At 49.8% G+C, this 13,556-nt stretch overlaps 1 protein-coding gene and 1 pseudogene across 1 annotated transcript; both read left to right on the forward strand.

The window, feature by feature from the left end:
* The first annotated feature begins 363 nt into the window (after positions 1 to 363).
* Positions 364 to 12,860, forward strand: Eps8l3 (EPS8 like 3). The gene is made up of 19 exons (XM_051165427.1): positions 364 to 394; positions 526 to 590; positions 2,012 to 2,170; positions 2,402 to 2,551; positions 2,663 to 2,718; positions 3,158 to 3,274; positions 3,317 to 3,357; positions 3,451 to 3,569; positions 3,741 to 3,861; positions 3,955 to 4,016; positions 4,218 to 4,292; positions 4,603 to 4,751; positions 9,544 to 9,625; positions 9,843 to 9,877; positions 10,370 to 10,562; positions 10,740 to 10,868; positions 11,162 to 11,235; positions 11,699 to 11,831; positions 12,852 to 12,860. Exons 1-19 carry the CDS (start codon positions 364 to 366, stop codon positions 12,858 to 12,860), a joined length of 1,800 nt encoding a protein of 599 aa, XP_051021384.1.
* Positions 12,861 to 13,097: 237 nt separating this feature from the next.
* Positions 13,098 to 13,556, forward strand: LOC127206146 (40S ribosomal protein S18-like; annotated as a pseudogene).

Raw genomic sequence — 13,556 nt, forward strand, 5'->3', positions numbered from 1 at the left:
AGGAGAGCAACTGAGCCCTGTGCCCACCCAGACAAGCAACGCATCCATGGCACCTTTCACGTTTTGTCCCAGAGTAATATCTGAACCTGTTATTCAAATAATAGGAAGCCGTCCATACTGTCCCCATCTGCCACAGGCCGTCCTCCCCTGGCCCCTGGCCTCCAAACCTAACAAGATGAGGACTTCCTGGGCAGGACATTAGATGCACCTGGCTCTGGATAGTTACCCAGGAGCCAAGAGCTTCAGATATGGTCACAGAGTCCCCAGATCAAACAGTAGCCAGGCCTCGTATTTCTGCCCCTTAGTCTCATGACTGTTTCTGGTTCACTGTGATTGTAGGAAGCTGACCTCAGCAGTGTCAACATGTCCCGGCCAAGCAGCAGAGCTATCTACAGTAAGGTCCCCTGCCCTGATCAGCTCCCCTCTTGGCCAAGCTCCCCAAACCCCACCTTCTCCACTGCGCCTGCAGCTGTCCAAGCCTTACCTCTCTCCTGCTGCCCCCTGCCCTTGACTTTGTACCCACAGTGCACCGGAAGGAATATTCCCAGAGTGTGACCTCAGAACCTACCTTCCTACAGCACAGGGTAGAGGTGAGTACCCCCCGGGGCCCAGGCAGTTTCTGAGCAAAGCTAGGGTTCCTGCGTGCCCACTGCCTTACCAAAACATAGATATGCCTGACCCTGACACAACAGCTCAACCTGACCGAACTCTGTAGAGTCAGATTCATCCAGCCTGAGGCCTGAACGTCTGCCAAGATTAGGGGATTAGAGAACAGTCCCAGGGCGGGCACAGCAGGCCCAGCTGGAGGTTGTAGGGATGGATACCAGGTTTCTAGACAGGAGTGACAGAGTAAATAGTCAAGCCCCTCGGAAAGCCATTCTACCAACTGCCCCCCCCCCCTTGTTTTCCAAGCCACCTCCTTTACTTTGTTCAAGATTGCACATGGTTGTGGGGGAAAAGGTATGAGGGTGGCAGCTCCAAGGGCCACTGTCACAGAGAGGAGAGCTGTCCTGCACTCCCAGGCCAGGTTGAGCTCTGGAATGGAGTCTCTGGCCTCACCCAAATGGATAGCTAGCACTTGGAGATCTGGGCTTTTAAACTGCAAAGATGTGGTCAAAAGAACTTGTTCAACTAGGACATGGTAGGGACCACAGTGCATGGGGAGGGTGGAGGGGGAGAGGCATGGGGCAGACAGAACCCACCCCTACCTGGGTAGCCTCACATATTAAGAGACAAGTAGGAAATTCACAGTGCAGTGGCGAAGGGGCTCCCAGGATGCGAACCAGCTTCTCTGTAGCGTTGGGCTGGGAACTAGCTCCACTGAGGCCCAGCAGGCAAGAGCAAGAAGGCACGTTCACAGTGACAGGCCATTGGGCTCTGCTTTGTTGATGGCAGTGTGGACACACTGAGAGGACCCACACCTGGGCAGGAGTGAGGACTGAGGTCCAGGGGCAGGAAGTAGACTCAGTGTCCCTATCAGAAGCCTAAGGCTAGTGGAGGATGACCCGGGAAGGCAACATTTGGCTATGGAGAGAGACAGATCTCTGAAGGAGGGTGGCTGCCAAACAGTGGCATCAGCAGAAGGCAAAGACTTGAGGGGAGCCTGAGAGTGCTGCAGCTCTGTGCAAGAACCAGAAAGAAGATACTCCATCTTCCTGCGAGCCCTGTGGCACTATGTTGGCAGAGCTGGAAAGACAGCTGGGTGTGGGCAACAATATGGAAAAAGACAAGTGAGGTCAGTAATGGGGAAGAGTAGCCTTGGGACAATAGTTCCTAAATGCAGCACAGGGAACCAGGAAGCTCCTACAGCCCACACGGAAGAACATGGATTGTGTTGGATGATTAGAACACACACCCATGGCCACCCAATCTTCATCCGGTGGTTCCTTTGGGGGTCTTAGAATGCCCCTTAGCCCTAGGACCCGGAAGCCTCTTCAGGAACCCAACTTCTATAGGCTCTTGCTGTATTGAGAAACATGATCTCCCCACAGTCTCTTCCTCTCCCCCTTAGCATCTGATGACGTGTAAGCTGGGGACACAGAGAGTCCGGGAGCCCAAGGATGCCCTACAGAAGCTTCAGGAGATGGATGCCCAGGGTCGAGTGTGGAGCCAAGACCTCATCCTACAGGTCAAAGATGGCTGGCTCCAGCTGCTGGACATTGAGACAAAGGTCAGCCTTCTCAGCCATGGGCTCTAGCTAACCCAGGATGCCAAAGAGCAAGGATTAGGCTCTCCACCTGCCTCTCCATGCCTCTTCATATCCAACACACATCCCAAACCAGGGAGAAGCAGGACAGGAAGTGGGGGCAGAGGCCTAAGAATTGAGTAGAGACTCTACCAGCCCACTGAGGGCAGGTATGACCCACTTCAGAGTCTCAGTGGCTCTTTCTTCCTGGCTTAGGAGGACCTAGATTCTTACCGCCTGGACAACATCAAGGCCATAGATGTAGCACTCAACACCTGCTCCTACAACTCCATCCTATCGGTCACTGTGCAAGAGTCTAGCCTGCCAGGCACCAGCACTTTGCTCTTCCAATGCCAGGAAGTAGGGGTGAGTGACTGGATATGGTGGCCAGGGGTGGAGTTGGGTGGCTATCTCACACACACACACACACACACACACACACACACACACACACACACTAACTGCTACTTCCTCCAGGCAGAACAGCTGAAGACGAGCCTACAGAAGGCCCTAGAGGAAGAGCTAGAAGAAAGGTAGGCTGCCTTTGCCCAGGGATATACAGGGTCTCCTAGTTCATGCTTGAGGATTTTATCCTGGCTATATATTAGGAGAATTAATGACCCTGGGACCCAACAAACACATGCCTAGAACTAATAAAGGCTTGGACCAACAAAGGGGTGTGGGCAAGGTATTGAATACATTGGATACTATCTCCAGAGGCCGCTCTAGACCCTAAGAAGGCCCAGGGACTGGGCAAACAAAACATAGCGGAGTCAGGGAAGACTCAAGTAGAGGGTGAGGGGCAAGAGTGGAGTTTCTACAGAGATGGTGATGCTCGTGGGCCTGGGGAAGAAGTGTGGGCTTAGGTCTCTCTCTCTCTCTCTCTCTCTCTCTCTCTCTCTCTCTCTCTCTCTCTCTCTCTCTCTCTCAAGAACTTTATCAATGCTATATCTTTCACCATGCCTTCCATAGACCTCAATTTGGAGTCCTTCATCCAAACCAGGACAGGTGGAAAGGGCCTCCTCTGGAAAGGCCGCTCCCTATACAACAGGCACCCCCTCTGGAGCAGAGGTTCTCTCCAGAGCAGAGGTTTCCTCCTCCAGAGCAGAGGTTTCCTCCTCCAGAGCAGAGGCTTCCTCCAGAACAGCCACACAACTTGATCCCAGAACACAGTAAGTTTGTGTATGGAGGCAGGTGGAGGAAACGTTTTAGATCAAGCCAAAGATGTTCTAGGTTCATGTTCCCTCCCTCTGCATCCACTGCAGGCATCTTGCCACCGCCAAGGCCTCTAACACACTACCCAAGTGCCCGAGAACCCAGTGGCTTCACTCTGCCTCCTCCTCCAAGGCGTGCTCCATCTCCTGAGGACCCAGAGAGGGACGAGGTAACAGAAGGTGGTCTGAGGTTTTCTGGGCTGGGATTCCCAAGGTAGACAGTGCAGGGCTGGAGCTACTAAAGCTGTGGCTTATGGTGGGGGTGATGGCAGGGCCAAGGCTAAGTGTTTCAGGGCTTTCGTAACTGCACACACAAGGCCATGGGTTGTTGGGGGGTCCAGGAGGTGCTGAACCACGTCCTAAGAGACATTGAGCTGTTCACGGGAAAGCTGAAGGAGGCCAAGGCAAAGGGCAGTCATAAGAAGAGAAAACTTGGGAGAAAAAAGAACAAGACTCAAAAGGGTAAGTGCTTCGTGCCAAGGGAGAGGAGCGGGGGAACCATGGGAGGACCTGTAGACCCTACCTTTATTCCTCCCCTCCCCCCACTGCCCACAGGCGTAACACAAGCACAGTACATTGACTGCTTCCAGAAGATCAAGTTCAGCTTCAACCTCTTGGTTAGTGGTTCTGGCCAGTTCTGGGTCCTTCTTACCCTCTGATGTCACCCACCCAAGCCTTTCCCTTCTCCAGGTTCTCCTTCTCTTGGGACTTTTGAAGGGGTGTGCCAGGCTGTAAGCCAAGGCACAAAACACTGATGAGGTGCCGGGGTGCTGGTGAAGATGGTTAGGACGGTAACCAACATTGTGTTGTGTCTTCAGGCGAAGCTGGCCTTCCGGCTGCAGGAGACAACTGCCCCTGAGTTTGTGGACCTCGTCTTCCAAACCCTGAAATTTGTGAGTGGAGGGCAGACAAGGTGACAAAGGGGATCAGCTGAAGCCCAGGGGGAGCAGAGGAGGAACAGAGGCTGGGGGGGGGGCGTGGCAGGGCAGAGCGGAGCTGTGGGACCTGCCCTTTATTCAACAGGGTACCACTCAGATCAAACCTCCAACAGACCTACCTGATAGGCTAGCAACAGAGTCAAGGACACCAGGTGGAAGCAAGGAAACAGAGCAAGCGAGTGGGAGGTATGGGTGAGGCCCTCAACCATTCTATCCCCTTCTGACTGAGATGTACTGACGCCTTCTATTTCCATCTCTCCTCCAGGTCCTGTCTGAGTGCCCTGAGGCTGGCCTTGCAGAAAGAGTGATTTCACCCCTCCTCACCCCCAGAGCCATAGGCCTGCTGCAGTCCTGTCTAAACCCAGACGAGAACACTCTCTGGAAGTCACTAGGCACAGCCTGGACCACCAGCTGGTAAGTGAAGACACGGGGCATGAAGGACTCAAAGCAGAACACGATGTGTGGCTGGTGTTACACTACCACAAACCAGAAGCCTATCCAGAGAGTGTGGGGGAATCTCCAGAGAGTTCCCAACTTTTTACTAAACAATCCTTTTACTCAGTGAAGAAGCACACTTCCTTGGAGGAAAATGAGCAATGCCAACCTTATACTAAAGTGTATATTCATTTTTCACCAAGGCAGGGACAAAGTGAAAACTTAGCCCTAGTCCAGCTCAGAATTTAAGAAAGACTGATGTAAGAGACATCACAGATATAACGTCAGCAAGTGGATCTGGCATGCTTCAGGAGGGATGTTGAGAGAACCAGAGAAGCCATGCTGCTGTGTCTGGCTGGGTGGTGGTAGACATGGGGACAGTTAGGGACTCAATCCTCAAGCCTGAGGATTGAGGAGACTCACTTAGGCACCTGGGCTAAGACATTACTGGAAGTCTGTACAGAGACCACACATCTGGGCCTCCAGCTGAGAGGTCTCACCTACACGATAGAACAGTATCCGCGTGCCCAGGATGCCACAGCGAGAGAGGTCTGTGCGGCATCCAGCGGGAGCCCCTGACTTTGCTTCCTCTAATTCAGGAGAAAGCAAAAGGGAAAGCAGATAGAAAGCAGAAAGACATCACAGAGTTAAAAAGAGAGCCCTGTAGGGTGGGAGGGAGGGATGCAAACTAAGAGAGAAGAGCTCACCCAAACACCCAGTGACACCTAAGGGAGACTTCAGTTGAGCGCCTAGGGCTTGGAAAGGGAACCACTACAAGTCTGAGCAGTTCTTTTTTTTTTTTTTTTTTTTTTTTTTTTGGTTTTTCGAGACAGGGTTTCTCTGTGTAGCCTTGGCTGTCCTGGACTCGCTTTGTAGACCAGGCTGGCCTCGAACTCACAGCGATCCGCCTGCCTCTGCCTCCCGAGTGCTGGGATTAAAGGCGTGCACCACCACGCCCGGCTCCTGAGCAGTTCTTGCCTAATGGGGAGTTCTTTTTAATTCAGGCCATGTGATGGTTTTTTTGTTTTGTTTTGTTTTTTTGTTTGGTTGGTTTTTTTTTTTTTTTTTTTTTTTTTTTTTTTGGTCCAGTTTACTTAAAGATAGACGTTAGCTTCAACAAAACCTACTTATTTTGATTGTAAAGTATGCATAACGCAATGGGCCGGTCTCAGTCTCTAATTCAATAGCATCGAGCATATAGCGATACTGTGCACCAACTCCACTAGCTGCAGAGTTTGCTTGTCTCACACAGAAAGGCTGTCCCCATAAAAAGGAATTCCCCATCTCCTCGCCCCCAGCCTCTAGCCACCTTTGTTCTACATCCACGCGTGGTTGTCTACTCTAGGTATTTTATGTAAGTGAAATAAGACGGTGGTTCATCCTTTTGTACCCAGATTTTATCAATATGTCCTCAAAGTTCATCCATGTTGTAGCACGTGTCAGAACTTTCTTCCTTTTCATCATTGATACTCCATTCTCTGGGCATGCCACATTGTGTTTGTCTTTTATCCATCATTGGACATTTGGGTCATTTTTACCCAAATGATCTATTTTATGTGTTTTATTTGTTTAGCAATAAATGAAGGAATTTATACATCCTGGAGCTCTTGTAACAGCCCTAGACCCTGGGCCCTACAGCTACCCTGGGCTTACGTCACCTGTGGGGACAGCTCTGATATCTATCTAGTACTAGAATTGACAAGGAAACAGGCTCTGTGGGAGACTAAGACAAAGGGGCCTCTGGTGCTTTCATTCAGCCACTTGAACATTGAATATATATTTCAAAAGTCAGTGTTACAAGTTTGAGAAAGTGTCTCTAACATGCCTACTCTGCAAGCTTGAGGACCTTAGTGAGAATCTTCACGTAAAAGCCAAACATGGCAGCATGTAACCCCGGTGTCAGGGCCAGGGGGAGAGAAAGTGGGGTCCCTGGAGTGGTTCATCCAGCCTAGCTGAAGAGACACATACCAGGTTAAGTGAGAGATTGTGTCTCAAAAAGTAAGGTGGAGATGACATCAACCTCTGGCCACCATACTCACACACATAAGCACACACATTCACATGTGCACACCCCACACCAAGATACACACACAGACACACACACACACACACACACTGGAAAATTTGGTTGACAGATATAATTTTAACAGTATCTATAAAGAAGCAAAACAGTCCCAGTATTAATAAAATGGCACAATTTTGATAGATAATCCATTAAGTCAGATATGGCCAGCTGGGCGTGGTGGTGCACGCCTTTAATCCCAGCACTTGGGAGGCAGAGGCAGGCAGATCTCTGTGAGTTCCAGGCCAGCCTGGTTTATAAATTGAGTCCAAGACAGCCAAGGCCACACAGAGAAACCCTGTCTTGAAAAAAAAAAACCAAAACACAAAACAGATATGCCCTTACAGGGTCCCTAATTTTTAAAAATAACTAGAAGTGAATAGAACAATGTGAAAGAAATACAGAAGACATGTAAAAGTTCTTAGAAGAACTGAATTTCTGTCAAATCACATGTCAGAGCTTTGGTTTTAGATAAAATGACCCAAAGTTGTAAGTAACACTAAATGGTGTGATAATCCAGAAAGATCGGGAACACTCCAGCCATCAGACTTGGCAATCAGTAGATTACCAGGATCACCCCACCCTGGTGCTGGACAGACAGCAAGCTCAGGGCCTTGAGCATGTTAGGCAAGCTCTCCACCACTGAACTATAAAACATCTCCTGCAGCCAGGTGTGGTGGCCTACCCCTTTAATCCCAGCACTCAGGAGGCAGAGGCAGGTGGATCTCTGTGAGTTCAAGGTCAGCCTAGTCTACAAAGTGAGTCCAGGACAGCCAAGACTACAAGACTACACAGAGAAACCCTGTCTTGGAAAAAAAAATCTCCAGCCTGAATATCAGAAGTTTCTATGGGCCAGTTTCAGTACAGTAGTGGTAGAGGTCACAATCAGGGGTAAGAAGATCTGGGCACAGCATAAAACACGTTCCCAGAAGGCTTGGTAAAGAGACAGGACTATAGGTTAAAAGAAGTTGTCACCTGGTCAACAGAAGACCTGAGCAGGCTTCTAGGGCACAGAGACAGCACCAATGAGGAGGAGTTTACTCCTAGTGAATACACAGGTATTAGCCACTACCTACGACCCAGCCATAGTGATAGAAAGACAGCCTCCCCCTCCCCCGGACCCCTCCCGCCAGCCAGGTAGTGCAACATAGTAAGAAACAGACATGTATGAACCGTGAACCATGGAGTCAGAGGCTATACTAAACTTAGAGGGAGTCTTTTGCAGCTGCCCCAGTGAGGCAGGGAGAGGAGCTTCCAGATGTGGGTGCACATTCTCAGGCCAATAAGCCTGAAGTCCAAACATGGCACAGTCCTGAGCCGTGTGCAAGGGGGAGGTAAGAGCAAGTATCAGCCCCATCCCAGCATTAGTCAGAGCTGCCTCCACTGGGCTGTGTCTTCTACAGTGAAGTTCTTTGGGCTGTTTAGTGATAAGGAAAGTGAGCTGTTGCTGGGACACGGCTAACAGGTCAGAAAAATACTGAATGGAGCAGGCATGGTGGTACAGGCCTGTAATTTCAGCTATCCTGGAGGCTAAGGCCGGATGATTGCAGGTTCAAGAGCAACCAGGTCTACAGTGTGAGTTCAGGGACATTTTGGACAACTCAGTGGACCTTGTCTCAAAAATAAAAATGTTTTAAAAGGGGCGGCAGCATGCACAGAAGCTGCACAGGTCTGGGCCAGATACGGGGTCCCAGTGCTGAGAGAGGAAGTGGGTAGGAGCCTCTATCCATAACCTAGAAGATATTTCTGATTTATAACTACTCAAAAATGAAAAATTAGTTTTCTCCAATGGAGTCTTCCTGGATGTACAAGCTACTGTGAAGGCCAGGCCCCATGCCTGGCCAACACAAAACCAACACAACCAACAAAACCAACACAAAACCAAGAGAATGGCATTTTTGAAGATTCTTTGTTCTTTCTCATGTAATGCTTTGCAGGTGTTCTCTCCTCCTCCTCCTCCTCCTCCCCCCCCCCTCCTCCTTCTCCACCTTCCCCCTTATAGGTTCTTTGTGTATATACTATGATTTCCACTTTTGTGTTTCTATGGGATTTCTGTATGGGTGCACATGTGTATCACTGCATCTGTATGCATTCCCTGAGCCTTTTCTTTGGCTCTTTTTCTTCTTCTTCTTTTTTTTTTTTTTTTTTAATGTCCTATTCTGGTTTGCTTTTGTTTTATCTAATTTTATTTCATTTTAATTTTTTTTTTTTTTTTTTTTTTTTTTTTTTAGGTGTCTGTTCTACTAAGAGAGAGAAAGAAGGGTGTGGGTTTAGGTGGGTGGGGAACAGGGAAGGATCTGGGAGGAGTTGGGGGAGGAGAGAGCGTAGTCAGAATATATTGTATGAAAAAAAAATCTATTTTCAGTATAAATAAATAGATAAGGGGTGGGGTTGGTCTTTGAAATTCCCGAAAGGGGTCTTTCAGCCCCAATACTTCAGATTGCACCACTTTAATTCTAAAACTTAATGAGGGCGACCAAATGTCCACTGTGTTCCTAGGGACCAAGGTGAGGCTGCCCACAGACAGTAACACTGTTCGGCTGCTGAACCATTTGCTCCTTTGAGGGTTTTCTGAAGCCTTTGTCTGCATACAGGCGTTGTGTCCCCATCAGCCACAGATCCCCGAGGCTAGGCTTCTCATCTTCTTCTTCCCCACATCCCACAGCCAGGTACACAGTGGCTCTAGACTCAGCTTTGTTCTCCCCTCAGGGCTGACTGGACAGGCAGTGAACCGCCTCCCTACCATCCCACATTCTACGACGGCTGGCAGATCCCAGAGTCCCACGCCATGGTAAGGGTTGCTTAGCACTGAGGCCTAACAGACCTCTTCCAGGCCAGATCAAAATCCCGTGACAACTAAGGGGTGGGTTATATGGGTACCTGCTGGGGGGAGGTAGGCCATGGACAAGAGGTAGCTGTTGTAGGCCTGTGTTTTGGTCTGGTAGCCCCTCCCTGCTGCTGCGCTGGCTACTTCCTATTCCAACTCACTCTGGTTTTACTTCTTACAGGAACCCTTAAGAAGCCAGGATTCTATTTCCCTTCGGTATGTCACATGCTTACTGGATTCTCACAGTCGCAGGGAAGGTGGTAGAGAGCAGAGCCTCTTGCCTGTGGATTGCTAGATCCCAGAGGTCACCTGTGCTTTCGCTTAGCCAGACCCAGACATGTGCAAAGATGCATCTCTGCTCCCTTGGGTGAAAACGCAGTTCCTTACCTCCTAGGCCCCCAAATGCTTCTTCTTGTACCCTCTGAGTTCCCATAGACCGGGTATAAGTGGTGCTCAGAGCAGAACCAAGATCCAGAAAATTCCACTTCTGGAAATACTTTCAGAGATAAACAACATTTCAGAGTGTCTCCTATCTGTAAAACCTCTTCCCCCCAATCCCCACCTAACGCTATTGCCATCAAATCCTATGGAAACCCAAAAAAAAACGTCACCAGCAGACCATACTAAGAGCTCTCTGGGACACTGTGGCTGGGCCACAGGCACAAGTACTATTCTCCAGCCATCCTGACTCTGTCTCTCTCATGTCAGAGGTTCTAGGATGAGGGGCAGCCCACACTTCTCTCAGGACGAGCCATACAACCATAGCCCCGAGCATGAGGGCTCAAACCTCCCACCTGCCAACTCCAGCCCTGCCAAACCAGTCCTGAAAATGCAAGTCCTGTATGAGTTTGAAGCAAGGAATGCCCAGGAACTGACTGTGGCACAGGGAGAGGTTCTGGAGGTGAGGCCTATGCTGGAAGGCAGAAAAGGGCTGGTTGGTGGGAGGTACAGTTAGCCTGAGGTGGGTGGCTTAGAGAGAGGAGAGGAAAGTGGGAAAGATGGAGGAAGGGCAAAGTCTTGGGGACAGAGGGGATGGGAGGATAGAGGCTCTGGTAACTGATGTGGTGATTCTTGGTAGATTCTGGACCAGAGCAAGCGATGGTGGCTGGTCAAGAATGAAGCAGGACTGACTGGTTACATTCCCAGCAACATCCTGGAGCCCCTGCCAGCAGGAGCCCCTAGAGGCCACAGCCAATCATCCTTTCGGGTAATGCCCTACCCAGGATACCCAAGGGCCCTGAGTCCTGAGCCAGAGGTGGGAACAGGAAGGATTAGGTGACAGAGACTGTCTTAGCTCAATTTAATCAGTATCATTGCATGCTTCCTGGGTGCCATATTCACTGTAGAGTCCGAACAAAAATTAAGGCAGGGTCCCTGCCAAACTAGAAAATCAGAAGATAAGTGGCTTGATGGGATCTCAGTAGAAGGGACCCACTCAGGGAGGCTGTGCGTGTTTGTGAGATGGGATGACCTCTGACCTCTAGTATCCCTTGATTCTAGGCTCCAATGCTTCGCCTTAGCTCAAAGCCTGAGGAGGTCACAGCCTGGCTACAAGCAGAGAACTTCTCTACTGTGTGAGTGCCCATTCTCATGGGGGATGAGAGGGGAGCCCTGTAAATGGCTCAGGTGAGAACCACAGGCCCCTTCCCGCTCAGAGACCTAGAACATGCGACCTAGCTTCTGTTGTTGTCCATGGCGGTTCCGTCTTAGGCTCTCTCTGTTGAATGAAAGTTGCTTGTCTGAGCCTAGGGTAAGGCACCAAGTTAAGGAGGCCATATGTCGTGAAAGAGTCAAGGGCAGTGAATTCTAGAAGAACTTGGGCTGCCACCTTAGCCACCCTTCCCTTCCAGAACATTCTCTTCCAAAGCACTTCTACCATCAAACTTAGGAGTTCTGTAATGCACCAAACCAGTAGGTTTATTCCTGCATCTGCAGATTCCTAATTCCTGTAACCCCAATGTTCCTTCTCTACACAAATACTGAGGCCTAGAATCTACCCACTCTTTCTCTGGTGGATTCCACCATTGTTAATTACAGCACTGTAAGGACTCTCGGGTCCCTAGTGGGGAGCCAGCTGCTTCACATGAGACCTGGGGAGCTGCAGATGCTGTGTCCACAGGAGGCCCCACGAATCCAGGCCCGGCTGGATGCTGTCAGAAGAATGCTGGGGGTAAGGAAGCCCTGGGGTTCTGACTCCCATTTGGAGGTTTTAAATCCTCTTGGGGTGAGAAAGGGGGACACTAGGCTTGGCCTATCCCTTGAGGACTCAGCTTCATCCATTCAAGGGTATGTCTCAGAGCTTTGGGGATGGTCACTTAGGACCAGCTCCATCTGAGCTATTTTCTTCCTTTAGATGAGTCATTAGAGACCAGCTCAGATACCTCCAAGACAAAGGACCTGTCATATGTAAGATGGAGTACTTGGTACCCAGTTTGTGGCAAACCACACTTCACAGATCATACAGCAAAGAAGATGAACATGCCTAGACATTGAGGCAAATGCTACCCTCTTTGGGTTGGAGGCCCTCTCTGGTTACTATTTATTTTACCCACTATGCTAAGCTCAGCACATGTATTCCTAGTCTTAATTCCTAATCTCTATAGTCCTATTCCTTTCCAATAAAAAGCATCTTTAAGCCTATTATATGCCCTTCCTCTTGCCATTTATTCTTGACCTGATGGGAACCAAAGGGAGGGAGATGGAAGCCAGGATACTGGCTGGGCACAACCCTGCAACCATTTACTGGTCAGACTGACTGAACTAAAGAGAGAGCTCACTGCAATAAGAACCAGCCTTTGGGGATGATGGTCTTCTCGCTCTCTTTCTCCTCTCTAAGTTAACTCTCAAATGAGGCTACAAGTACCACTGCTATCCTTCAACGGGCATGGCTCCCAGTCTAATCCAGAGCTCCTAGTGCAGCTGTAGGCCCAGCATGTCACCAAAGCAAAGAGTACTCTGCTGATGGCTGCAGGCTTTGCCCACACCGGCTGCTGTCCCAGAGGAGCGGTAATCAGTAAGTGAGGTACCACATGCTCTCCTCGGGAACTTCCTAGATGAGTCAACCATGAGCTTCGTCCCACCTAACTCTTCAGTGGCAGCACCCAGGAACATTACCCTGGCAGGTGAAAGTCCTCAGGTCCGCTGTGTGAAGTCACGTAAATCGGTCCACTCCCCCGATCTCTTTTCTCAGGTTATGTGAACAGTTCGGGCCGCCTATCAGTGTAAATAGTTTACCTCATCTCGAAACTCATGGAATGAATTAATCTCTGTAGAAGAGAAGCTATGCTTTAGTTGATACACTCTACACATAAGGTTTGATAGTCTCATGGATTCAGGAACCCCTCATAGGTTCTTACAACAGGCCAGGAGCTCTTCCACAAGAGGCCTACATGCCGCCACATGTGCCACCACATGTGCCACCACATGTGCCACCACCATGTCTCTAGGGATCCCTGAGAAGTTCCAGCACATTTTGCGAGTACCCAACACCAACATCGATGGGCAGTGGAAAATAGCCTTTGCTATCACTGCCATTCAGGGTGTGAGGCAGAGATATGCTCATGTGGTTTTGAGGAAAGCAGACATTGACCTTACCGAGAGGGCTGGAGAACTCACGGAGGATGAGGTGGACTGTGTGATCCCCATCATGCGGAATCCATGACAGTACAAGATCCCAGATTGGTTCTTGAACGCACCGAGGGATGTGAAGGACAGAAAGTACGGGCAGGTTCCGGCCAATGTTGTTCCAGACAACAAGCTGCGTGAGGACCTGGAGGGACTAAAGATGATTAGAGCCCATAGTGGGCTGCGAAACTTTTGAGGCCTTCGTGTCTAAGGTCAGCATACCAAGACCACTAGCTGCAGGGACGTACTGTGTGTGTCCAAGAAGAAATGA

The sequence above is a fragment of the Acomys russatus genome, chromosome 23 (assembly GCF_903995435.1).
Source record: "Acomys russatus chromosome 23, mAcoRus1.1, whole genome shotgun sequence".
NCBI classification, from domain to species: Eukaryota; Metazoa; Chordata; class Mammalia; order Rodentia; family Muridae; genus Acomys; species Acomys russatus.